We start from the raw sequence: 15,972 nt of genomic DNA, 5'->3' as shown, positions 1-15,972 counted from the left end.
GATATGGCTGACAGACACTCGGGGATTCTGGACAGAAGAGAGGCGACATCTGAGCCAGAGAGGTAGATCTGAGTGTCGTCCGCGTATAGGTGGTACTGGAAGCCATGGGACTTTGAGGTGCCCTAGGCCAAGGGTATAGTTGGGGAAAAAAGTAGGGGCCCTAGGACAGAGCCTTGAGGGACTCCAACAGAGAGAGATAAAAAATATATATATATATACACACACACACACACACACACACACACACACACACACACACACACACACACACACACACACACACACACACACACACACACACACACACACACACACACACACACACACCCCTTGTGTGCTGCAACTCCAGCCCCCCCTCCCTCTTGTATCCTGTGTGCCGCAATACCCCCCTCTCGGAGCCTGTGCACGGCAGCTCCCCCTACCCCAGTCTCTCTTGGAACCTGTGTGCGATGATCTAAACTCCCCAACATACCCGAGTGGAGCCTGAGTGCGGTGTCCTAAATTTCTCTTCCCCCAGGTCTGAGCATCCTGTTAACCTCTTGGCTTTCTTCTTGTGTTTTTAGAAGCGTATGTCGGTGACTGAGGGTGGAATTAAGTACCCTGAGACCACAGAGGGTGGTCGCCCCAAGTTGGGTGGTTTGATGGACCCTCGCCAGGGTGTGGTTGAGCGCACCGGCCGCTGTCAGACATGTGCAGGTATGTCCACGCGGTGACTGCTCTAGGCATTTAGCGGTTGGTGAGGTAGTACTACCAGGGTGCCTATTGCCATCTCATGCCCATTTGTGGGTGTCTTCTGACAGGGAACATGACTGAGTGCCCGGGCCACTTTGGGCATATTGAACTGGCTAAGCCGGTCTTTCATGTGGGATTTCTGGTGAAGACCATGAAGGTTTTACGTTGCGTCTGTTTCTTCTGCTCCAAGTTACTGGTAGATGCGGTAAGTTGGGGTGCCGGTGGGGGACGTCTATGGTTTTTCTCCATGTAGACTTCATTTTTATTTTATTTTTATAGAATAACCCAAAAATAAAAGACATTTTGACAAAATCTAAAGGACAACCAAAGAAGCGTCTGACCCATGTGTACGAGCTATGTAAGGGCAAAAACATCTGTGAGGGGGGCGAGGAGATGGACAACAAGTTCGGGATGGATCAGAATGAAGGGGATGAAGACATTCAGAAAGAAAAGGTAGGGAGCAGGTGACTGGCTGGGGGTTTTCAGGGTTGGCTCAGTATCAGGGTAACTCTGCTTCTGTACTCCATGTCTTCATCTTTCAGGGCCATGGTGGCTGTGGTCGCTATCAGCCAAGGATCAGACGTACAGGCCTGGAGCTGTATGCAGAGTGGAAGCATGTGAACGAGGACTCGCAGGAGAAGAAGATCCTGCTGAGTCCTGAGCGGGTCCATGAGATATTCAAGCGCATCACAGACGAGGAGTGCTTCATTCTGGGAATGGAGCCACGATACGCTCGCCCCGAGTGGCTGATTGTCACTGTTCTGCCAGTACCTCCCCTGTCTGTGCGGCCCGCAGTCGTAATGCAAGGGTCAGCCAGGAACCAGGTGGGTCCAGGTCATTGGGCATGTGGGTGGTAAATACAGTACAGAGCAAAAGTTTGGACTCACCTTCTCATTTAAAAATGTTTCTGTATTTTCATGACTATGAAAATTGTACATTCACACTGAAGGCATCATAACTATGAATTAACACATGTGGAATTATATACTTAACAAAAAAAGTGTGAAACAACTGAAATTATGTCTTATATTCTAGGTTCTTCAAAGTAGCCACCTTTTGCTTTGAGGACTGCTTTGCACACACTTGGCATTCTCTTGATGAGCTTCAAGAGGTAGTCACCGGGAAAGGTTTTCACTTCACAGGTGTGCCCTGTCAGGTTTAATACGTGGGATTTCTTGCCTTATAAATGGGGTTGGGACCATCAGTTGTGTTGTGCAGAAGTCTGATGGATACACAGCTGATAGTCCTACTGAATAGACTGTTAGCTGCTTTTTTCTTGCCATAATACAAAATTCTAAGTAAAGAAAAACGAGTGGCCATCATTGCTTTAGGAAATAAAGGTCAGTCAGTCCGAAAAATTGGGAAAACTTTGAAAGTGTCCCCAAGTGCAGTGGCAAAAACCATCAAGCTACAAAGAAACTGGCTCACATGAGGACCGCCCCAGGAAAGGAAGACCAAGAGTCACCTCTGCTTCTGAGGATAAGTTTATCCGAGTCACCAGCCTCAGAAACCGCAGGTCAACAGCAGCTCAGATTAGAGACCAGGTCAATGCCACACAGAGTTCTAGCAGCAGACACATCTCTACAACAACTGGTAAGAGGACACTTTGTGCAGCAGGCCTTCATGGTAAAATAGCTGCTAGGAAACCACTGCTAAGGACAGGCAACAAGCAGAAGAGACGTGTTTGGGCTAAAGAACACAAGGAATGGACATTAGACCAGTGGAAATCTGTGCTTTGGTCTGATGAGTCCAAATTTGAGATCTTTGGTTCCAACCACCGAGTCTTTGTGTTACGCAGAAAAGGTGAACGGATGGACTCTACATGCCTGGTTCCCACCGTGAAGCATGGAGGAGGAGGTGTGATGGGGGGGGGGGCGTGCTTTGCTGGTGACACTGTTGGGGATTTATTCAAAATTGAAGGCATACTGAACCAGCATGGCTACCACAGCATCTTGCAGCGGCATGCTATTCCATCCGGTTTGCGTTTAGTTGGACCATCATTTATTTTTCAACAGGACAATGACCCCAAACACACCTCCAGGCTGTGTAAGGGCTATTTGACCAAGAAGGAGAGTGATGGGGTGCTACGCCAGATGACCTGGCCTCCAGTCACCAGACCTGAACCCAATCGAGATGGTTTGGGGTGAGCTGGACCGCAGAGTGAAGGCAAAAGGGCCAACAAGTGCTAAGCATCTCTGGGAACTCCTTCAAGATTGTTGGAAGACCATTCCCGTTGACTACCTCTTGAAGTTCATCAAGAGAATGCCAAGAGTGTGCAAAGCGGTCATCAAAGCAAAAGGTGGCTACTTTGAAGAACCTAGAATATAAGACATATTTTCAGCAGTTTCAAGCTTTTTTGTTAAGTATATAATTCCATATGTGTTAATTCATAGTTTTGATGCCTTCAGTGTGAATGTACAATTTTCATAGTCATGAAAATACAGAAAAATCTTTAAATGAGAAGGTGTACAAACGTTCGCTCTGTACTGTATGTACTGATACATGTCCTCTAATCTTTCTGCCCTCAGGACGATCTGACCCACAAACTTGCCGATATTGTCAAAATTAACAACCAGCTGAGGCGGAACGAACAGAACGGCGCCGCAGCCCACGTAATTGCCGACGACGTGAAGCTCCTGCAGTTCCATGTTGCCACGATGATAGACAATGAGCTACCTGGCCTTCCTAGGGTAAGTGATAAAATTAGTGGAACGGCTGTCAGCCGGCATTTTCTGGAGCATTAAGAAGCATTTGATAAAAGTATCTCATACTATCCTTATTGAAAAAATGACCAAGTATGGGATTGACAAGGTTACATTTAGGTGGATTTGTAGCTGGCTCAGTGATCGTACGCAGAGTGGTGATGGTTGCACATCCAATTGGAAGTGTTTCAAGTGGGGTACCACAAGGCTGTGTCCTGGCCCAAGTGGTGTTCAACATTTTTATACACGATAAAAAAGCAGAGATGTTTACCTGCTGAAGCCTCCAACCAAATGCACTAGCAGGGTGCAGGGGACCTTATTAATGATGGCAAACACACAGGTGCAAAAAATACCGATGAAACAACCACTTTCAATCCAGTGTTCGCTGTTTGGCATTAGTGCACAAAAAGATAAGAGATAATAGTCTTTATGTGGCGTTGTTCACACAGGCAATGCAGAGCATCTGTTTACAGCCTATTACTAACGCACATACAGGCGGGACGCCCAGTGCTACAAAATGCATGCTGTGCGAACAGAGGCCAACAGTTTACAGAGCCATCTTGGTCCGACTGCACCCTGCAAGATAAAGTGCAAAAAAAAAACAAAAAACAGTGTATGTAAGGTATTAGTTTATATTGGGGCCTCAATACGTAAGCTGGCAACCCGCGTCAAGGGTGCTTACATTTTGCCAGAATGTGTGATCAACGCCACATACAGACTATTATTTATCTTTTTGTGCACTAATGCCAAACAGCCAACACTGAATTGAAAGTGGTTGTTTCATCGGTATCTTTTGCACCTTTGTGTTTGCCGTCATTAATCGGGTCCGCTGCACCCTGCTAGTGCATTTGGTTGGAGGCTTCAGCAGGTAAACATCTCTGCTTTTTTCTGTCTTTTTTTTTTTTTCATTTTTTTTTTTAGGAGGATTTCTAAGGCTACTTTCACACTAGCGTCGTGCACTGCACGTCGCTATGCGTCGTTTTGTAGAAAAAACGCTTCCTGCAAAAGTGCTTGCAGGATGCGTTTTTTTTCTCCATTGACTTGCATTACCGACGCATTGCCACACGTCGCAACCGTCGTGCGACGGTTGCGTCGGACAGTCGCCACCAAAACGTTGCATGTAACGTTTTTTGGTGCGTCGTGTCCAGCATTTCCGACCACGCATGCGCGGCCGGAACTCCGCCCCCTCCTCCCCGCACCTCACAATGGGGCAGCGGATGCGTTGAAAAACAGCATCCGCTGCCCCCGTTGTGCGGCGCTTCCACAGTATGCGTCGGTGCGCCGCAACGTCGCATTGCGACGTGCAGTGCACGACGCTAATGTGAAAGTAGCCTAAGTCCTCTTTTTGTGTCGGTGATTTTTATACATGATGTAGCCAAGGGAACTGAAGGTCACCTAATCAAATTCTGTCTGAGATGGTTTAGTGAATTCACTGAGCAAGGAGTTGGACACGAGGACCCTTGAGGTCCCTTCGGACTCTAACATTCTATGAAGACAGCCGGCACCATATTCTGCTCCCTATGAATACTGCAAGTTCTTACACCCTCTGCCTTACTCCCTTAGGCCATGCAAAAGTCTGGCCGTCCTCTGAAGTCTGTGAAGCAGCGATTGAAGGGGAAGGAAGGGAGAGTCCGAGGAAACTTGATGGGAAAACGTGTAGATTTCTCTGCTCGAACAGTTATCACCCCTGATCCCAACCTCTCCATTGACCAAGTTGGAGTCCCGAGGTCGATTGCTGCAAATATGACTTTTCCAGAGATTGTTACTCCCTTCAACATTGATAGGTGAGTTCCCAGATGTCTTAACCTCATTGTCCTCCTCCTGTTATCTAGATCCTGTGGGCCACAGCCAGATAGGTCGCAGAGCTACAGGCCGGCTAGTCGCATGTGACAAGGCTTTTTGCATCATGCAGCTCTAATGCTCAGTTTTTATTTCTTGTATTCAGGCTGCAGGAGCTGGTGAGACGAGGAAACAGTCAGTACCCTGGAGCCAAATACATCATTCGAGATAATGGGGATCGCATTGATCTTAGATTTCACCCTAAACCCAGTGACCTGCATTTACAGATTGGCTACAAGGTGAGAGGCTTTGTGATGCCCTTAGGCTATGTGCACACTTTGCGGGTCCTCTGCGGGTTCTCCCGCAGCGGATTTGATAAATCTGCAGGGCAAAACCGCTGCGGTTATCCCTGCAGATTTATCGCGGTTTGTTTTGCGGTTTCCGCTGCGGGTTTACTCCTATACTATTGATGCTGCATATGCAGCAATATGCAGCATCAATAGTAATGTTAAAAATAATAAAACATGGTTATATAATCACCCTCTGACGTCCCGATCTCCTCGGCGCTGCACGCGGCAGTCCGGTTCCAAAGATGCTGTGTGAGAAGGACCTTCGTGACGTCACGGTCATGTGACCGCGACGTCACCGCAGGTTCTGCTTGCACAGCAACCCTGCAACCGGACGGCCGCGTGCAGCGCTGATAGGGGAGTATATCATTATTTTTTATTTAAATTCTTTTTTTTTTTTTTACACTAATATGGTTCCCAGGGCCTGGAGGAGAGTCTCCTCTCCTCCACCCCAGGTACCATCTGCACATTATCCGCTTACTTCCCGCATCGTGGGCACAGCCTCATGCGGGAAGTAAGCGGATCAATGCTTTCCTATGTGTGCAGAATCGCAGCGATTCTGCACAAAGAAGTGACATGCTGCGGAATGTAAACCGCTGCGTTTCTGCACGGTTTTTCCCGCAGCATGTGCACAGCTGATTGTGGTTTCCATAGGGTTTACATGTAACTGTAAACTGCTGCGGACCCGCAGCTGTAGAAACGCTGCGGATCCGCGGTAAAACCCGCAAAGTGTGAATATGGCCTTGGGGTTAGAGAAAGCACAGACCTAAAAGACTCTCTAATGCCTCCTCTCTGCTTCCCTCCAGGTGGAGAGACACATGTGTGATGGGGATATCGTCATCTTTAACAGACAGCCAACGCTGCACAAAATGTCTATGATGGGGCACAGAGTCCGCATTCTGCCCTGGTCCACCTTCCGGCTGAACCTCAGGTAGGTCCTTCATCTGATATGTTGCCTTTTGTGCCATTTTTAGTTCAGTGGCTTAGCAGTTCTTTATTTCCAGTGTCACCACTCCATACAACGCTGACTTTGATGGGGATGAAATGAATCTGCATCTTCCGCAGTCTCTGGAGACGCGGGCAGAGATCCAGGAGCTTGCCATGGTACCTCGTATGATCGTCACTCCTCAGTCCAACAGACCAGTTATGGGAATTGTACAGGACACGCTGACTGCAGTTAGGAAATTCACAAAAAGGGATGTTTTCCTGGAAAGGGTGAGTGATCAACCCCAAGGTGCCCTGAATTAATGTGACGCTGTGGAGAAGATCCGCATTGTTACTTTTCTCCAGATAAAGTTCTAATTTCACAAATGTTCCAAATGTTATGTACACACGTACAGTTAAGGTACCTTCACACTAAACGACTTTGCAGCGATAACGACAGCGATCCGTGACGTTGCAGCGTCCTGGATAGCGATATCGTTGTGTTTGACTCGCAGCAGCGATCAGGATCCTGCTGTGATATCGCTGGTCGTTGCTGAAACTTCAGAACTTTATTTGGTCGTCAGATCGGCGTGTATCGTTGTGTTTGACAGCAAAAGCAACGATGCCAGCGATGTTTTACAATGGTAACCAGGGTAAATATCGGGTTACTAAGCGCAGGGCCGCGCTTAGTAACCCGATATTTACCCTGGTTACCATTGTAAAAGTAAAAAAAAAAAACAGTACATACTCACCCTCTGATGTCTGTCACGTCCCCCGGCGTCCGCGCTGCTGCTCAGAGCTTCCTGCACTGAATGTGTCAGTGCCGGCCGGAAAGCAAAGCACAGCGGTGACGTCACCGCTGTGCCCTGCTACTGCCGGCGCTTACACAGTGCAGGGAAGCGGACGCCGGGGGATGCGAATGTAAGTATGTAGTGTTTGTTTTTTCATATTTACACTGGTAACCAGGGTAAACATCGGGTTACTAAGCGCGGCCCTGCGCTTAGCAACCCGATGGTTACCCGGGGACTTCGGCATCGTTGGTCACTGGAGAGCGGTCTGTGTGACAGCTCTCCAGCGACCACACAGCGACGCTGCAGCGATCGGCATCGTTGTCGATATCGCTGCAGCGTCGCTTAGTGTGAAGGTACCTTTAGGTCAGGCTTATCTCTGGGGTTTTTTTTAGACTTGCATGCTGGAGATGCAGTTAGGCTGAGCTCCTAAGAATTTGTAGTCTTGTTGTACTTTACCTCTGCTGTGTATTCGGGTTAGGCTCATCTTTCTGGGCATTGCTAGTCTTGTGTAATGTGTTGGGGTTAGGCCAGGCTCATGCCTGACCATAAACAGTACTTGTTAGGCCAGGCTCATAGTATACTGTTAAAGAAATTAATACCTGCAGTTCAAGGGATACACTAAGGACATTTGATTTTTTTTTTTTTTATTTATTTATTTTTTGTCATATGTGGACTTTGTGGTCATGGCCTTAACAGACTAAACAGATATAGAAGCATAATGTTATGAATTAATGACATGGTCTAATACTTCTGGACGGATTCACCCAAAACTCCATCCTTTCTTCCGCTTAGTATCTCTGTCATCACTGTCCTACCCCTTGGGCATCTTGAAAGAGCAGAAAAAAGCAGTGTGTATAATGGGCATGATCACCCCTATAAATTCAAACCGTATTGTTATTCCACAAAATACGTTTAAACAAATTTTCTTGAATACATAAAGACACTAAACAAGGGCAATGAATTAAAAACAATTAAAAAAAGCCTGAAATTGCTATACCAAAAAACTCGCTAGTGGTCCATGTGGGGACCTAAGCAAGCCTACTCCAAAGTGCTAGCTACAAATGCAGGAAAATGCGAAGATATAATGATAACGATGGCAGGTATAAACCCAAAGATATAAATCCAAACTTGGTGTAAGGTATATTAAAAAAAAATAAAAATAAATCAATGTAATGTAAAGTAGTGCTCTAATCCCACTGATCACAGAATGACATAAGGATCATTAATACACATATGCACACATATAAGGAATAAAGATCATCATCTATCTAATATATAATTGCCTAGAATACTACTTCCTGCAATTTGTGCCAACTTCCGTGGCTTTGTCCGGAGCTAATGTCCGGAGCTAATGAGTGACGTCACTAGTGTCCTACACCCAGGCAGAGCACAGTGGCCCCAGGCACAGCACAGGGGCCCCAGGCAGCATATGGGGCCCCAGGCAGAGCACAGGGGCCCCAGGCAGCATATGGGGCCCCAGGCAGAGCACAGGGGCCCCAGGGAGAGCACACACCAAATCGGAGGCCGAGGGTCCCCGCCCACCAAATCGGAGGCCGAGGGTCCCCGCCCACCAAATCGGAGGCCGAGGGTCCCCGCCCACCAAATGTAAGTGCGCCCCCGGGTGCAAAAGTAAGTGCGCCCCCGGGTGCAAAAGTAAGTGCGCCCCCGGGTGCAAAAGTAAGTGCGCCCCCGGGTGCAAAAGTAAGTGCGCCCCCGGGTGCAAAAGTAAGTGCGCCCCCGGGTGCAAAAGTAAGTGCGCCCCCGGGTGCAAAAGTAAGCGCGCCCCCGGGTGCAAAAGTAAGCGCGCCCCCGGGTGCAAAAGTAAGCGCGCCCTCGGGTGCAAAAGTAAGCGCGCCCTCGGCCCCGGGTGCAAAAGTAAGCGCGCCCTCGGCCCCGGGTGCAAAAGTAAGCGCGCCCCCCAGTCCCGTGTGTGAAAAGTGCTGCTGTAAAGCTGGTAGCGCTGTTCAAGCACCATGTATTTCCTTCAGGAAATGCCCATCTAATATATAATTGCCTAGAATACTACTTCCTGCAATTTGTGCCAACTTCCGTGGCTTTGTCCGGAGCTAATGTCCGGAGCTAATGTCCGGAGATAAGTGACGACACCAGTGTCCTACACCCAGGCAGAGCATATGGGGCCCCAGGCAGCATATGGGGCCCCAGGCAGCGCACAGGGGCCCCAGGCAGAGCACAGGGGCCCCAGGCAGAGCACAGGGGCCCCAGGCAGCCTATGGGGCCCCAGGCAGCCTATGGGGCCCCAGGCAGAGCACAGTGGCCCCAGGCAGAGCACAGTGGCCCCAGGCAGAGCACAGTGGCCCCAGGCAGAGCACAGTGGCCCCAGGCAGAGCACAGTGGCCCCAGGCAGAGCACAGTGGCCCCAGGCAGAGCACAGTGGCCCCAGGCAGAGCACAGTGGCCCCAGGCAGAGCACAGTGGCCCCAGGCAGAGCACAGTGGCCCCAGGCAGAGCACAGGGGCCCCAGGCAGAGCATATGGGGCCCCAGGCAGAGCATATGGGGCCCCAGGCAGAACACAGGGGCCCCAGGCAGAACACAGGGGCCCCAGGCAGAACACAGGGGCCCCAGGCAGAACACAGGGGCCCCAGGCAGAACACAGGGGCCCCAGGCAGAACACAGGGGCCCCAGGCAGAACACAGGGGCCCCAGGCAGAACACGGGGCCCCAGGCAGCATATGGGGCCCCAGGCAGCATATGGGGCCTCAGGCAGAGCACAGGGGCCACCGGCAGCATATGGGGCCCCAGGCAGAGCACAGGGGCCCCAGGCAGCATATGGGGCCCTAGGCAGAGCACAGTGGCCCCAGGCAGAGCACAGTGGCCCCAGGCAGAGCACAGGGGCCCCAGGCAGAGCACAGGGGCCCCAGGCAGAGCACAGGGGCCCCAGGCAGAGCACAGGGGCCCCAGGCAGAGCACAGGGGCCCCAGGCAGAGCACAGGGGCCCCAGGCAGAGCACAGGGGCCCCAGGCAGAGCACAGGGGCCCCAGGCAGAGCACAGGGGCCCCAGGCAGAGCACAGGGGCCCCAGGCAGAGCATATGGGGCCCCAGGCAGAACACAGGGGCCCCAGGCAGAGCATATGGGGCCCCAGGCAGAGCACAGGGGCCACCGGCAGCATATGGGGCCCCAGGCAGAGCACAGGGGCCCCAGGCAGAGCACAGGGGCCCCAGGCAGCATATGGGGCCCTAGGCAGAGCACAGTGGCCCCAGGCAGCATATGGGGCCCCAGGCAGAGCACGGGGCCCCAGGCAGCTTATGGGGCCCCAGGCAGAGCACAGTGGCCCCAGGCAGAACATGGGGCCCCAGGCAGAGCACAGGGGCCCCAGGCAGAGCACAGGGGCCCCAGGCAGAGCACAGGGGCCCCAGGCAGAGCACAGGGGCCCCAGGCAGAGCACATGGGGCCCCAGGCAGAGCACAGTGGCCCCAGGCAGAACATGGGGCCCCAGGCAGAATTGTCAAGAATTGTCAAGAGCTGGTGAGTGCAGCCATTTTTTGTTCTTTCTTACTATTTATTAATTGTATTATTCTTACATTTGAATAAATAAAGTATATATGGATTCTAGACTCCCGATTCTTTAGAATCGGGCTGCCATCTAGTATATATATAATTGTCTAAGGTCCATTTCCGTCTGTTTGTCTGTAATTGAAATCCCACGTTGCTGATTGGTCGCGGCCGGCTGGGACCAATCAGCGATATTGGGGCGGGATTTAAACACCGCTTCACTTTTTACTATTGCTGCTGCCAAAGCAGCATCAATAGTAAAAAGATATAATGTTAAAAATGATAAAATAAAAAAAATTGTGATATATTCTCACCTTCCGGCGTCCCCAGCAGCTTTTCCCGCTCCTCGCGATGCTCCAGTCCCAGAAGGTGAGTATATAACTTTTTTTTTTTTTCAGGGATATGGTGCCCACACTTCTATATACTGCGTGGGCTGTGTTATATACTGCGTGGGCTGTGTTATATACTGCGTGGGCTGTGTTATATACTGCGTGGGCTGTGTTATATACTGCGTGGGCTGTGTTATATACTGCGTGGGCTGTGTTATATTTCTCTACTGTATCTGCACCATGAATCGTGGTATGTGTTAAGAGGGGGGCCCACTGAGACTTTCGCCCGGGGCCCTCAAAAACCTGGAGCCGGCCCTGGCTTCACTGATTGGTCACGCCAGATCAGCAACAGGCGCAGTCCGGCTGCGAATTGGCGCGGGATTTGAACCACGCTTCGCTGATTGGTCGCGCCCAGCCTGCCGAATCCTGTGTATTCATTGCATTCTTAAATCTTCATAAATAAACTACATACATATTCTAGAATACCCGATGCGTTAGATTTGGGCCACCATCTCTAGTAATATATAAATAAGCAAGCAGTTTAAAACCACAAAACTGGTTTTGACAAGATGGGATGGTTAGTTAAAACACAAGAACAGAGTGGATATACAGTAGTTAACAAGCCTGCCATCCCTGTTAGATCAAATAACTGCACATCGTTACTGCAAGATGGTTTTTGTGAGGGTAGCCACATGTAAAGCAAATGTATCAATAACAAAATAAGGGATAGAGGCTTAGATGCGAATAGTAAGTAATCGCAATCACAATAATACACCAATAAAGAGGCAAAATGCCCCATAAGGTAGTCAGAACTAGGTTACACCTGCTGCCAGCATGTTAGTGAGGAGGAGGCAAACCCCACGTGTATCGCCACCTCGAAGCGTGGCTTAAGGGGAAAGGAAGTGAGCTTATTTGTCCAAAGTAGTGTCTTCTATATATCGCATTGTGATTGTAAATACCGGGCACATGAGCTGGCTCGTGCAGGAAGGTAGCGTCCGCACCGGCGCAGTGAACTGAGGTCAGGAGGCTGTGGCCATCCACAGTGCCATAGAGACGGCATGACTCACAAGAAGAAGAGTAAATACTTCCATGAACCCCTTGGACATCTGTGGACCCTGGCTTCCATATTTGCACCATTTACCCTCTGTGTAATGATGTGTAGCTGACTTCATTATTTCATAATCGTATTACTCTCTATCTGTGTTAAGGCTGCGACCAAGGTCCACATGTGACTGAAATGTTGGCTCACTGTACACACTGGAGCCTTATGCTGACACTAAAGCCAGATTTGATATTCTGATTGCACTCTTGGAGTGCCATGATAAACTTCTTCATTTTAAGTGTATTTTCATTTCTGCTCTTGCTACCCTCACTCAGTAGTGCACAATCGCAATATTTAGCTCTTGTATGCTTGATGATGTGTTTAGGCCAGGCTCATCTCTGGATCTCGCTAGTCTTGTATGTTGTGCTGTGCTTGGGCCAGGCTCATGTCTGGACCTCATTGGTCTAGTATGAAGCACTTGGGCCATGCTCATCTCCGTACCTTGCTTGTCTTGTATGCTGTCCTTAGGCTGTGCTCATGTCTGGACCTCGCTAGTCTTGTGTGATTCGCTTAGGTCGGGCTTTGCTGGGTCTCTATAATGTTTTGTGTTCCCCTTTTAGGGGGAGGTGATGAATTTGCTGATGTTTCTCTCCACATGGGATGGGAAGGTTCCTCAGCCAGCCATCCTGAAGCCTCGTCCTCTCTGGACCGGGAAGCAGATTTTCTCTTTGATTGTTCCAGGGCACATTAATGTTATCCGGACTCACAGCACCCACCCGGATGATGAGGACAGTGGTCCTTATAAACACATTTCCCCAGGGGACACAAAGGTGAGTAGTGAATGGTCCTGATATCAGGCAGAGCTCTGGTCTAAGCTGCTGCTTAATCACATTTGTTGTCCTCTTCTTCAGGTCATTGTGGAGAATGGAGAGCTGATCATGGGGATCTTGTGTAAGAAATCGCTGGGGACATCTGCAGGATCGCTGGTCCATATCTCGTATCTGGAGATGGGACATGATGTCACTCGTCTCTTCTACTCAAATATCCAGACTGTCATCAATAACTGGCTGCTCATTGAGGGTGGGTGTTTGGTTAGGAGTGGTCTACTGGGGGTGGAATGGTCTGCCTGGTGTCTGCACTGTGTGTATGATGTATACATTGCTGTGGACTCTTCTGATAGTTGTAGCTTTCTTCTTCTGTAGGTCACACTATTGGGATCGGAGACTCTATTGCTGATGCAAAGACTTACCAGGATATCCAGAACACCATCAAAAAAGCCAAGCAGGATGTGATAGAGGTGAGGCTGGTGGCATTTAGTTCTGATAAGCCTGGGCTGCCCCAGTAATGGTCTGAGCCCTCAGTTTCATGTTCTGTGCAGGTCATTGAGAAGGCCCATAACAATGAGCTGGAGCCCACACCTGGAAACACCCTACGTCAGACTTTTGAGAACCAGGTGAACCGCATCCTCAATGATGCCAGAGATAAGACTGGCTCGTCTGCCCAGAAGTCTTTATCGGAGTATAACAACTTCAAGTCCATGGTGGTGTCAGGAGCAAAGGGCTCCAAGATCAACATCTCCCAGGTGAGCGGTGGTTTGGTGGAAGGTGGCAGTGGTCAGCATATACAGTGTGCGCAGACCTGATTTCCTTCTCTTCCAGGTCATTGCTGTGGTCGGTCAGCAGAATGTGGAGGGTAAACGCATCCCATTTGGCTTCAAACATCGGACACTGCCTCACTTCATCAAAGATGATTATGGCCCAGAAAGTAGAGGTTTCGTGGAGAACTCCTACCTCGCCGGCCTTACTCCAACAGAGTTTTTCTTCCATGCTATGGGAGGAAGAGAGGGTTTAATTGATACAGCTGTGAAGACTGCTGAGACAGGTGCGATTTTTAGCCCCTGTCTGTCCACACTAACTTGCTACATTGGGGGGCATCAGTGGTCAGGACTTGCTATAAGCAGGTCCATGTCTGAATGTAGAGCCAAAAACCTCTCCTGAAGGGGGTAAAGCTATTAAACTTTCCTTTTGCCTCTCGCCAGGTTACATCCAGAGACGTCTGATCAAGTCTATGGAGTCTGTTATGGTGAAGTACGATGCTACAGTACGTAACTCCATCAATCAGGTGGTACAGTTGCGGTACGGCGAGGATGGTCTGGCTGGAGAAGGCGTGGAGTTCCAGAACCTGGCCACGCTGAAACCATCTAACAAAGCGTTTGAGAAAAAGTGAGTGTGGGCTTTAGGTGGGTGGGAGCTGAATGCTATGCCTGTAAGAGCGAAGTGTGTGTGTGTGTTTACTCAAGACGGCATTTTGCTGAAATTTGCTCAAGATTTGTGCTGAAAGTGGTCAGTCATGCTAACCCTGGCCTGTGTAGGGCTCTTGGGTGGGCTCAGCTGGGGCTTGTGCTGAATCCTTGTAGGGCTCCTTAATGGGGTCATACTGATGTGGGGCTTGGCCTGTGAGCAGCTTCTGGGTGGGCTCACGCTGGTGTGTGTAGCTTGCTCCTGCTGCTGGCCTGGGTGATTCTGGTGCCGACCTGTGTACCTGTCTTTGCTCACGAGTGGTGCTTGCACTGGTGCCAGCCTGTGTGCCTGTCTTTGCTCACGGGTGGTGCTTGCACTAGTGCCAGCCCGTGTACCTGTCTTTGCTTGTGGGTGGTGCTGGTGCCAGCCTGTGTGCCTGTCTTTGCTCACGGGTGGCGCTCGTACTGGTGCCAGCCTGTGTGCCTGTCTTTGCTCACGGGTGGCGCTCGTACTGGTGCCAGCCTGTGTACCTGTCTTTGCTCACGAGTGCTACTTGCACTGGTGCCAGCCTGTGTACCTGTCTTTGCTCGCAGGTGATGCTGGTGCTGGCCCGTGTGCCTGCCATTGCTCACGGGTGTTGCTTGTCCCGCCCTGTATGCCTGCCTTTGATCGTGCTGAGATGCCGATCTCTGGGTGGGGCTGGTGACTGCCTTTGCCTATTTGGTTCGCGGGTGGGGCTTATGCTGATGCTGGCCTGTGTCTTAGCTCGTGGGAGAGCCCATGCTGGGGCTGGCCTGTGTCCGTTACTTTACTCGTGGGTGGGGCTTATGCTGGTGCTCTCCTGTGTCTTAGCTTGTGGGCAGGGGCCCATGCTGGGGACTGGTACCAGCCTGTGTGCATTTTAGTCCGTGCTGGTGCCAGCCTTTGTGCGTGTCTTAGCTTACTGCTGGGACTTGCGCTGGTGCCAGCCGATATGGGGCTCCTGGCTGGGAGCTGGTGCCAGCCTGTGTGCATTTCTTAGTCCGTGCTGGTGCCAGCCGGTATGGGGCTATTGGCTGGGGGGGCTGGTGCCAGCCTGTGTGCATTTCGTAGCCCGTGCTGGTGCCAGCCTTTGTGCGTGTCTTGGCTTACTGCTGGGACTTGCGCTGGTGCCAGCCGGTATGGGGCTCCTGGCTGGGAGGGCTGGTGCCAGCCTTTGTGCGTGTCTTGGCTTACTGCTGGGACTTGCGCTGGTGCCAGCAGGTATGGGGCTCCTGGCTGGAGGGCTGGTGCCAGCCTGTGTGTCTTAGCTTGCAGGTGGGGCTGGTGCCAGTCTGTGGGGCTCCTGGGTGGGCTCATGCTGACGTTGGCCTCTGTTTTCAGATTTAAATTCGACTACGCTAACGAGCGAGCTCTGAGGAGGACTCTGCAGGAAGACGTGGTGAAAGATATCCTGAGCAATGCCCACATTCAGAATGAGCTGGAGAAGGAGTTTGACAAGATGAAGGAAGACAGAGAGGTCCTGCGGGTTATCTTCCCTACTGGTGACAGCAAGGTAGCTGACAACTCAGCAGTAACCGATTGGTATTGTGTGGCG

At 50.6% G+C, this 15,972-nt stretch overlaps 1 protein-coding gene across 1 annotated transcript in view; it reads left to right on the top strand.

Annotated features, from left to right (window-relative positions):
• POLR2A (RNA polymerase II subunit A) overlaps positions 1-15,972 on the top strand; it is a 35,582-nt gene that overhangs the window by 3,873 nt on the left and 15,737 nt on the right. Inside the window, exons 2-17 of the mRNA XM_077261420.1 lie at positions 564-696; positions 801-937; positions 1,012-1,185; positions 1,275-1,556; positions 3,261-3,422; positions 4,998-5,218; positions 5,380-5,512; positions 6,367-6,491; positions 6,565-6,775; positions 12,777-12,986; positions 13,068-13,236; positions 13,359-13,453; positions 13,535-13,738; positions 13,815-14,037; positions 14,195-14,378; positions 15,759-15,930. Coding sequence (XP_077117535.1) covers positions 564-696; positions 801-937; positions 1,012-1,185; positions 1,275-1,556; positions 3,261-3,422; positions 4,998-5,218; positions 5,380-5,512; positions 6,367-6,491; positions 6,565-6,775; positions 12,777-12,986; positions 13,068-13,236; positions 13,359-13,453; positions 13,535-13,738; positions 13,815-14,037; positions 14,195-14,378; positions 15,759-15,930 — 2,835 coding nt within the window. The remainder of the gene's footprint in view (positions 1-563; positions 697-800; positions 938-1,011; positions 1,186-1,274; positions 1,557-3,260; positions 3,423-4,997; positions 5,219-5,379; positions 5,513-6,366; positions 6,492-6,564; positions 6,776-12,776; positions 12,987-13,067; positions 13,237-13,358; positions 13,454-13,534; positions 13,739-13,814; positions 14,038-14,194; positions 14,379-15,758; positions 15,931-15,972) is intronic.

This window comes from Ranitomeya variabilis, chromosome 5 (assembly GCF_051348905.1).
Source record: "Ranitomeya variabilis isolate aRanVar5 chromosome 5, aRanVar5.hap1, whole genome shotgun sequence".
NCBI lineage: Eukaryota > Metazoa > Chordata > Amphibia > Anura > Dendrobatidae > Ranitomeya > Ranitomeya variabilis.
Note: the sequence above shows the minus strand (reverse complement) of the source record. Positions and strands in the feature narration are given on the sequence as shown.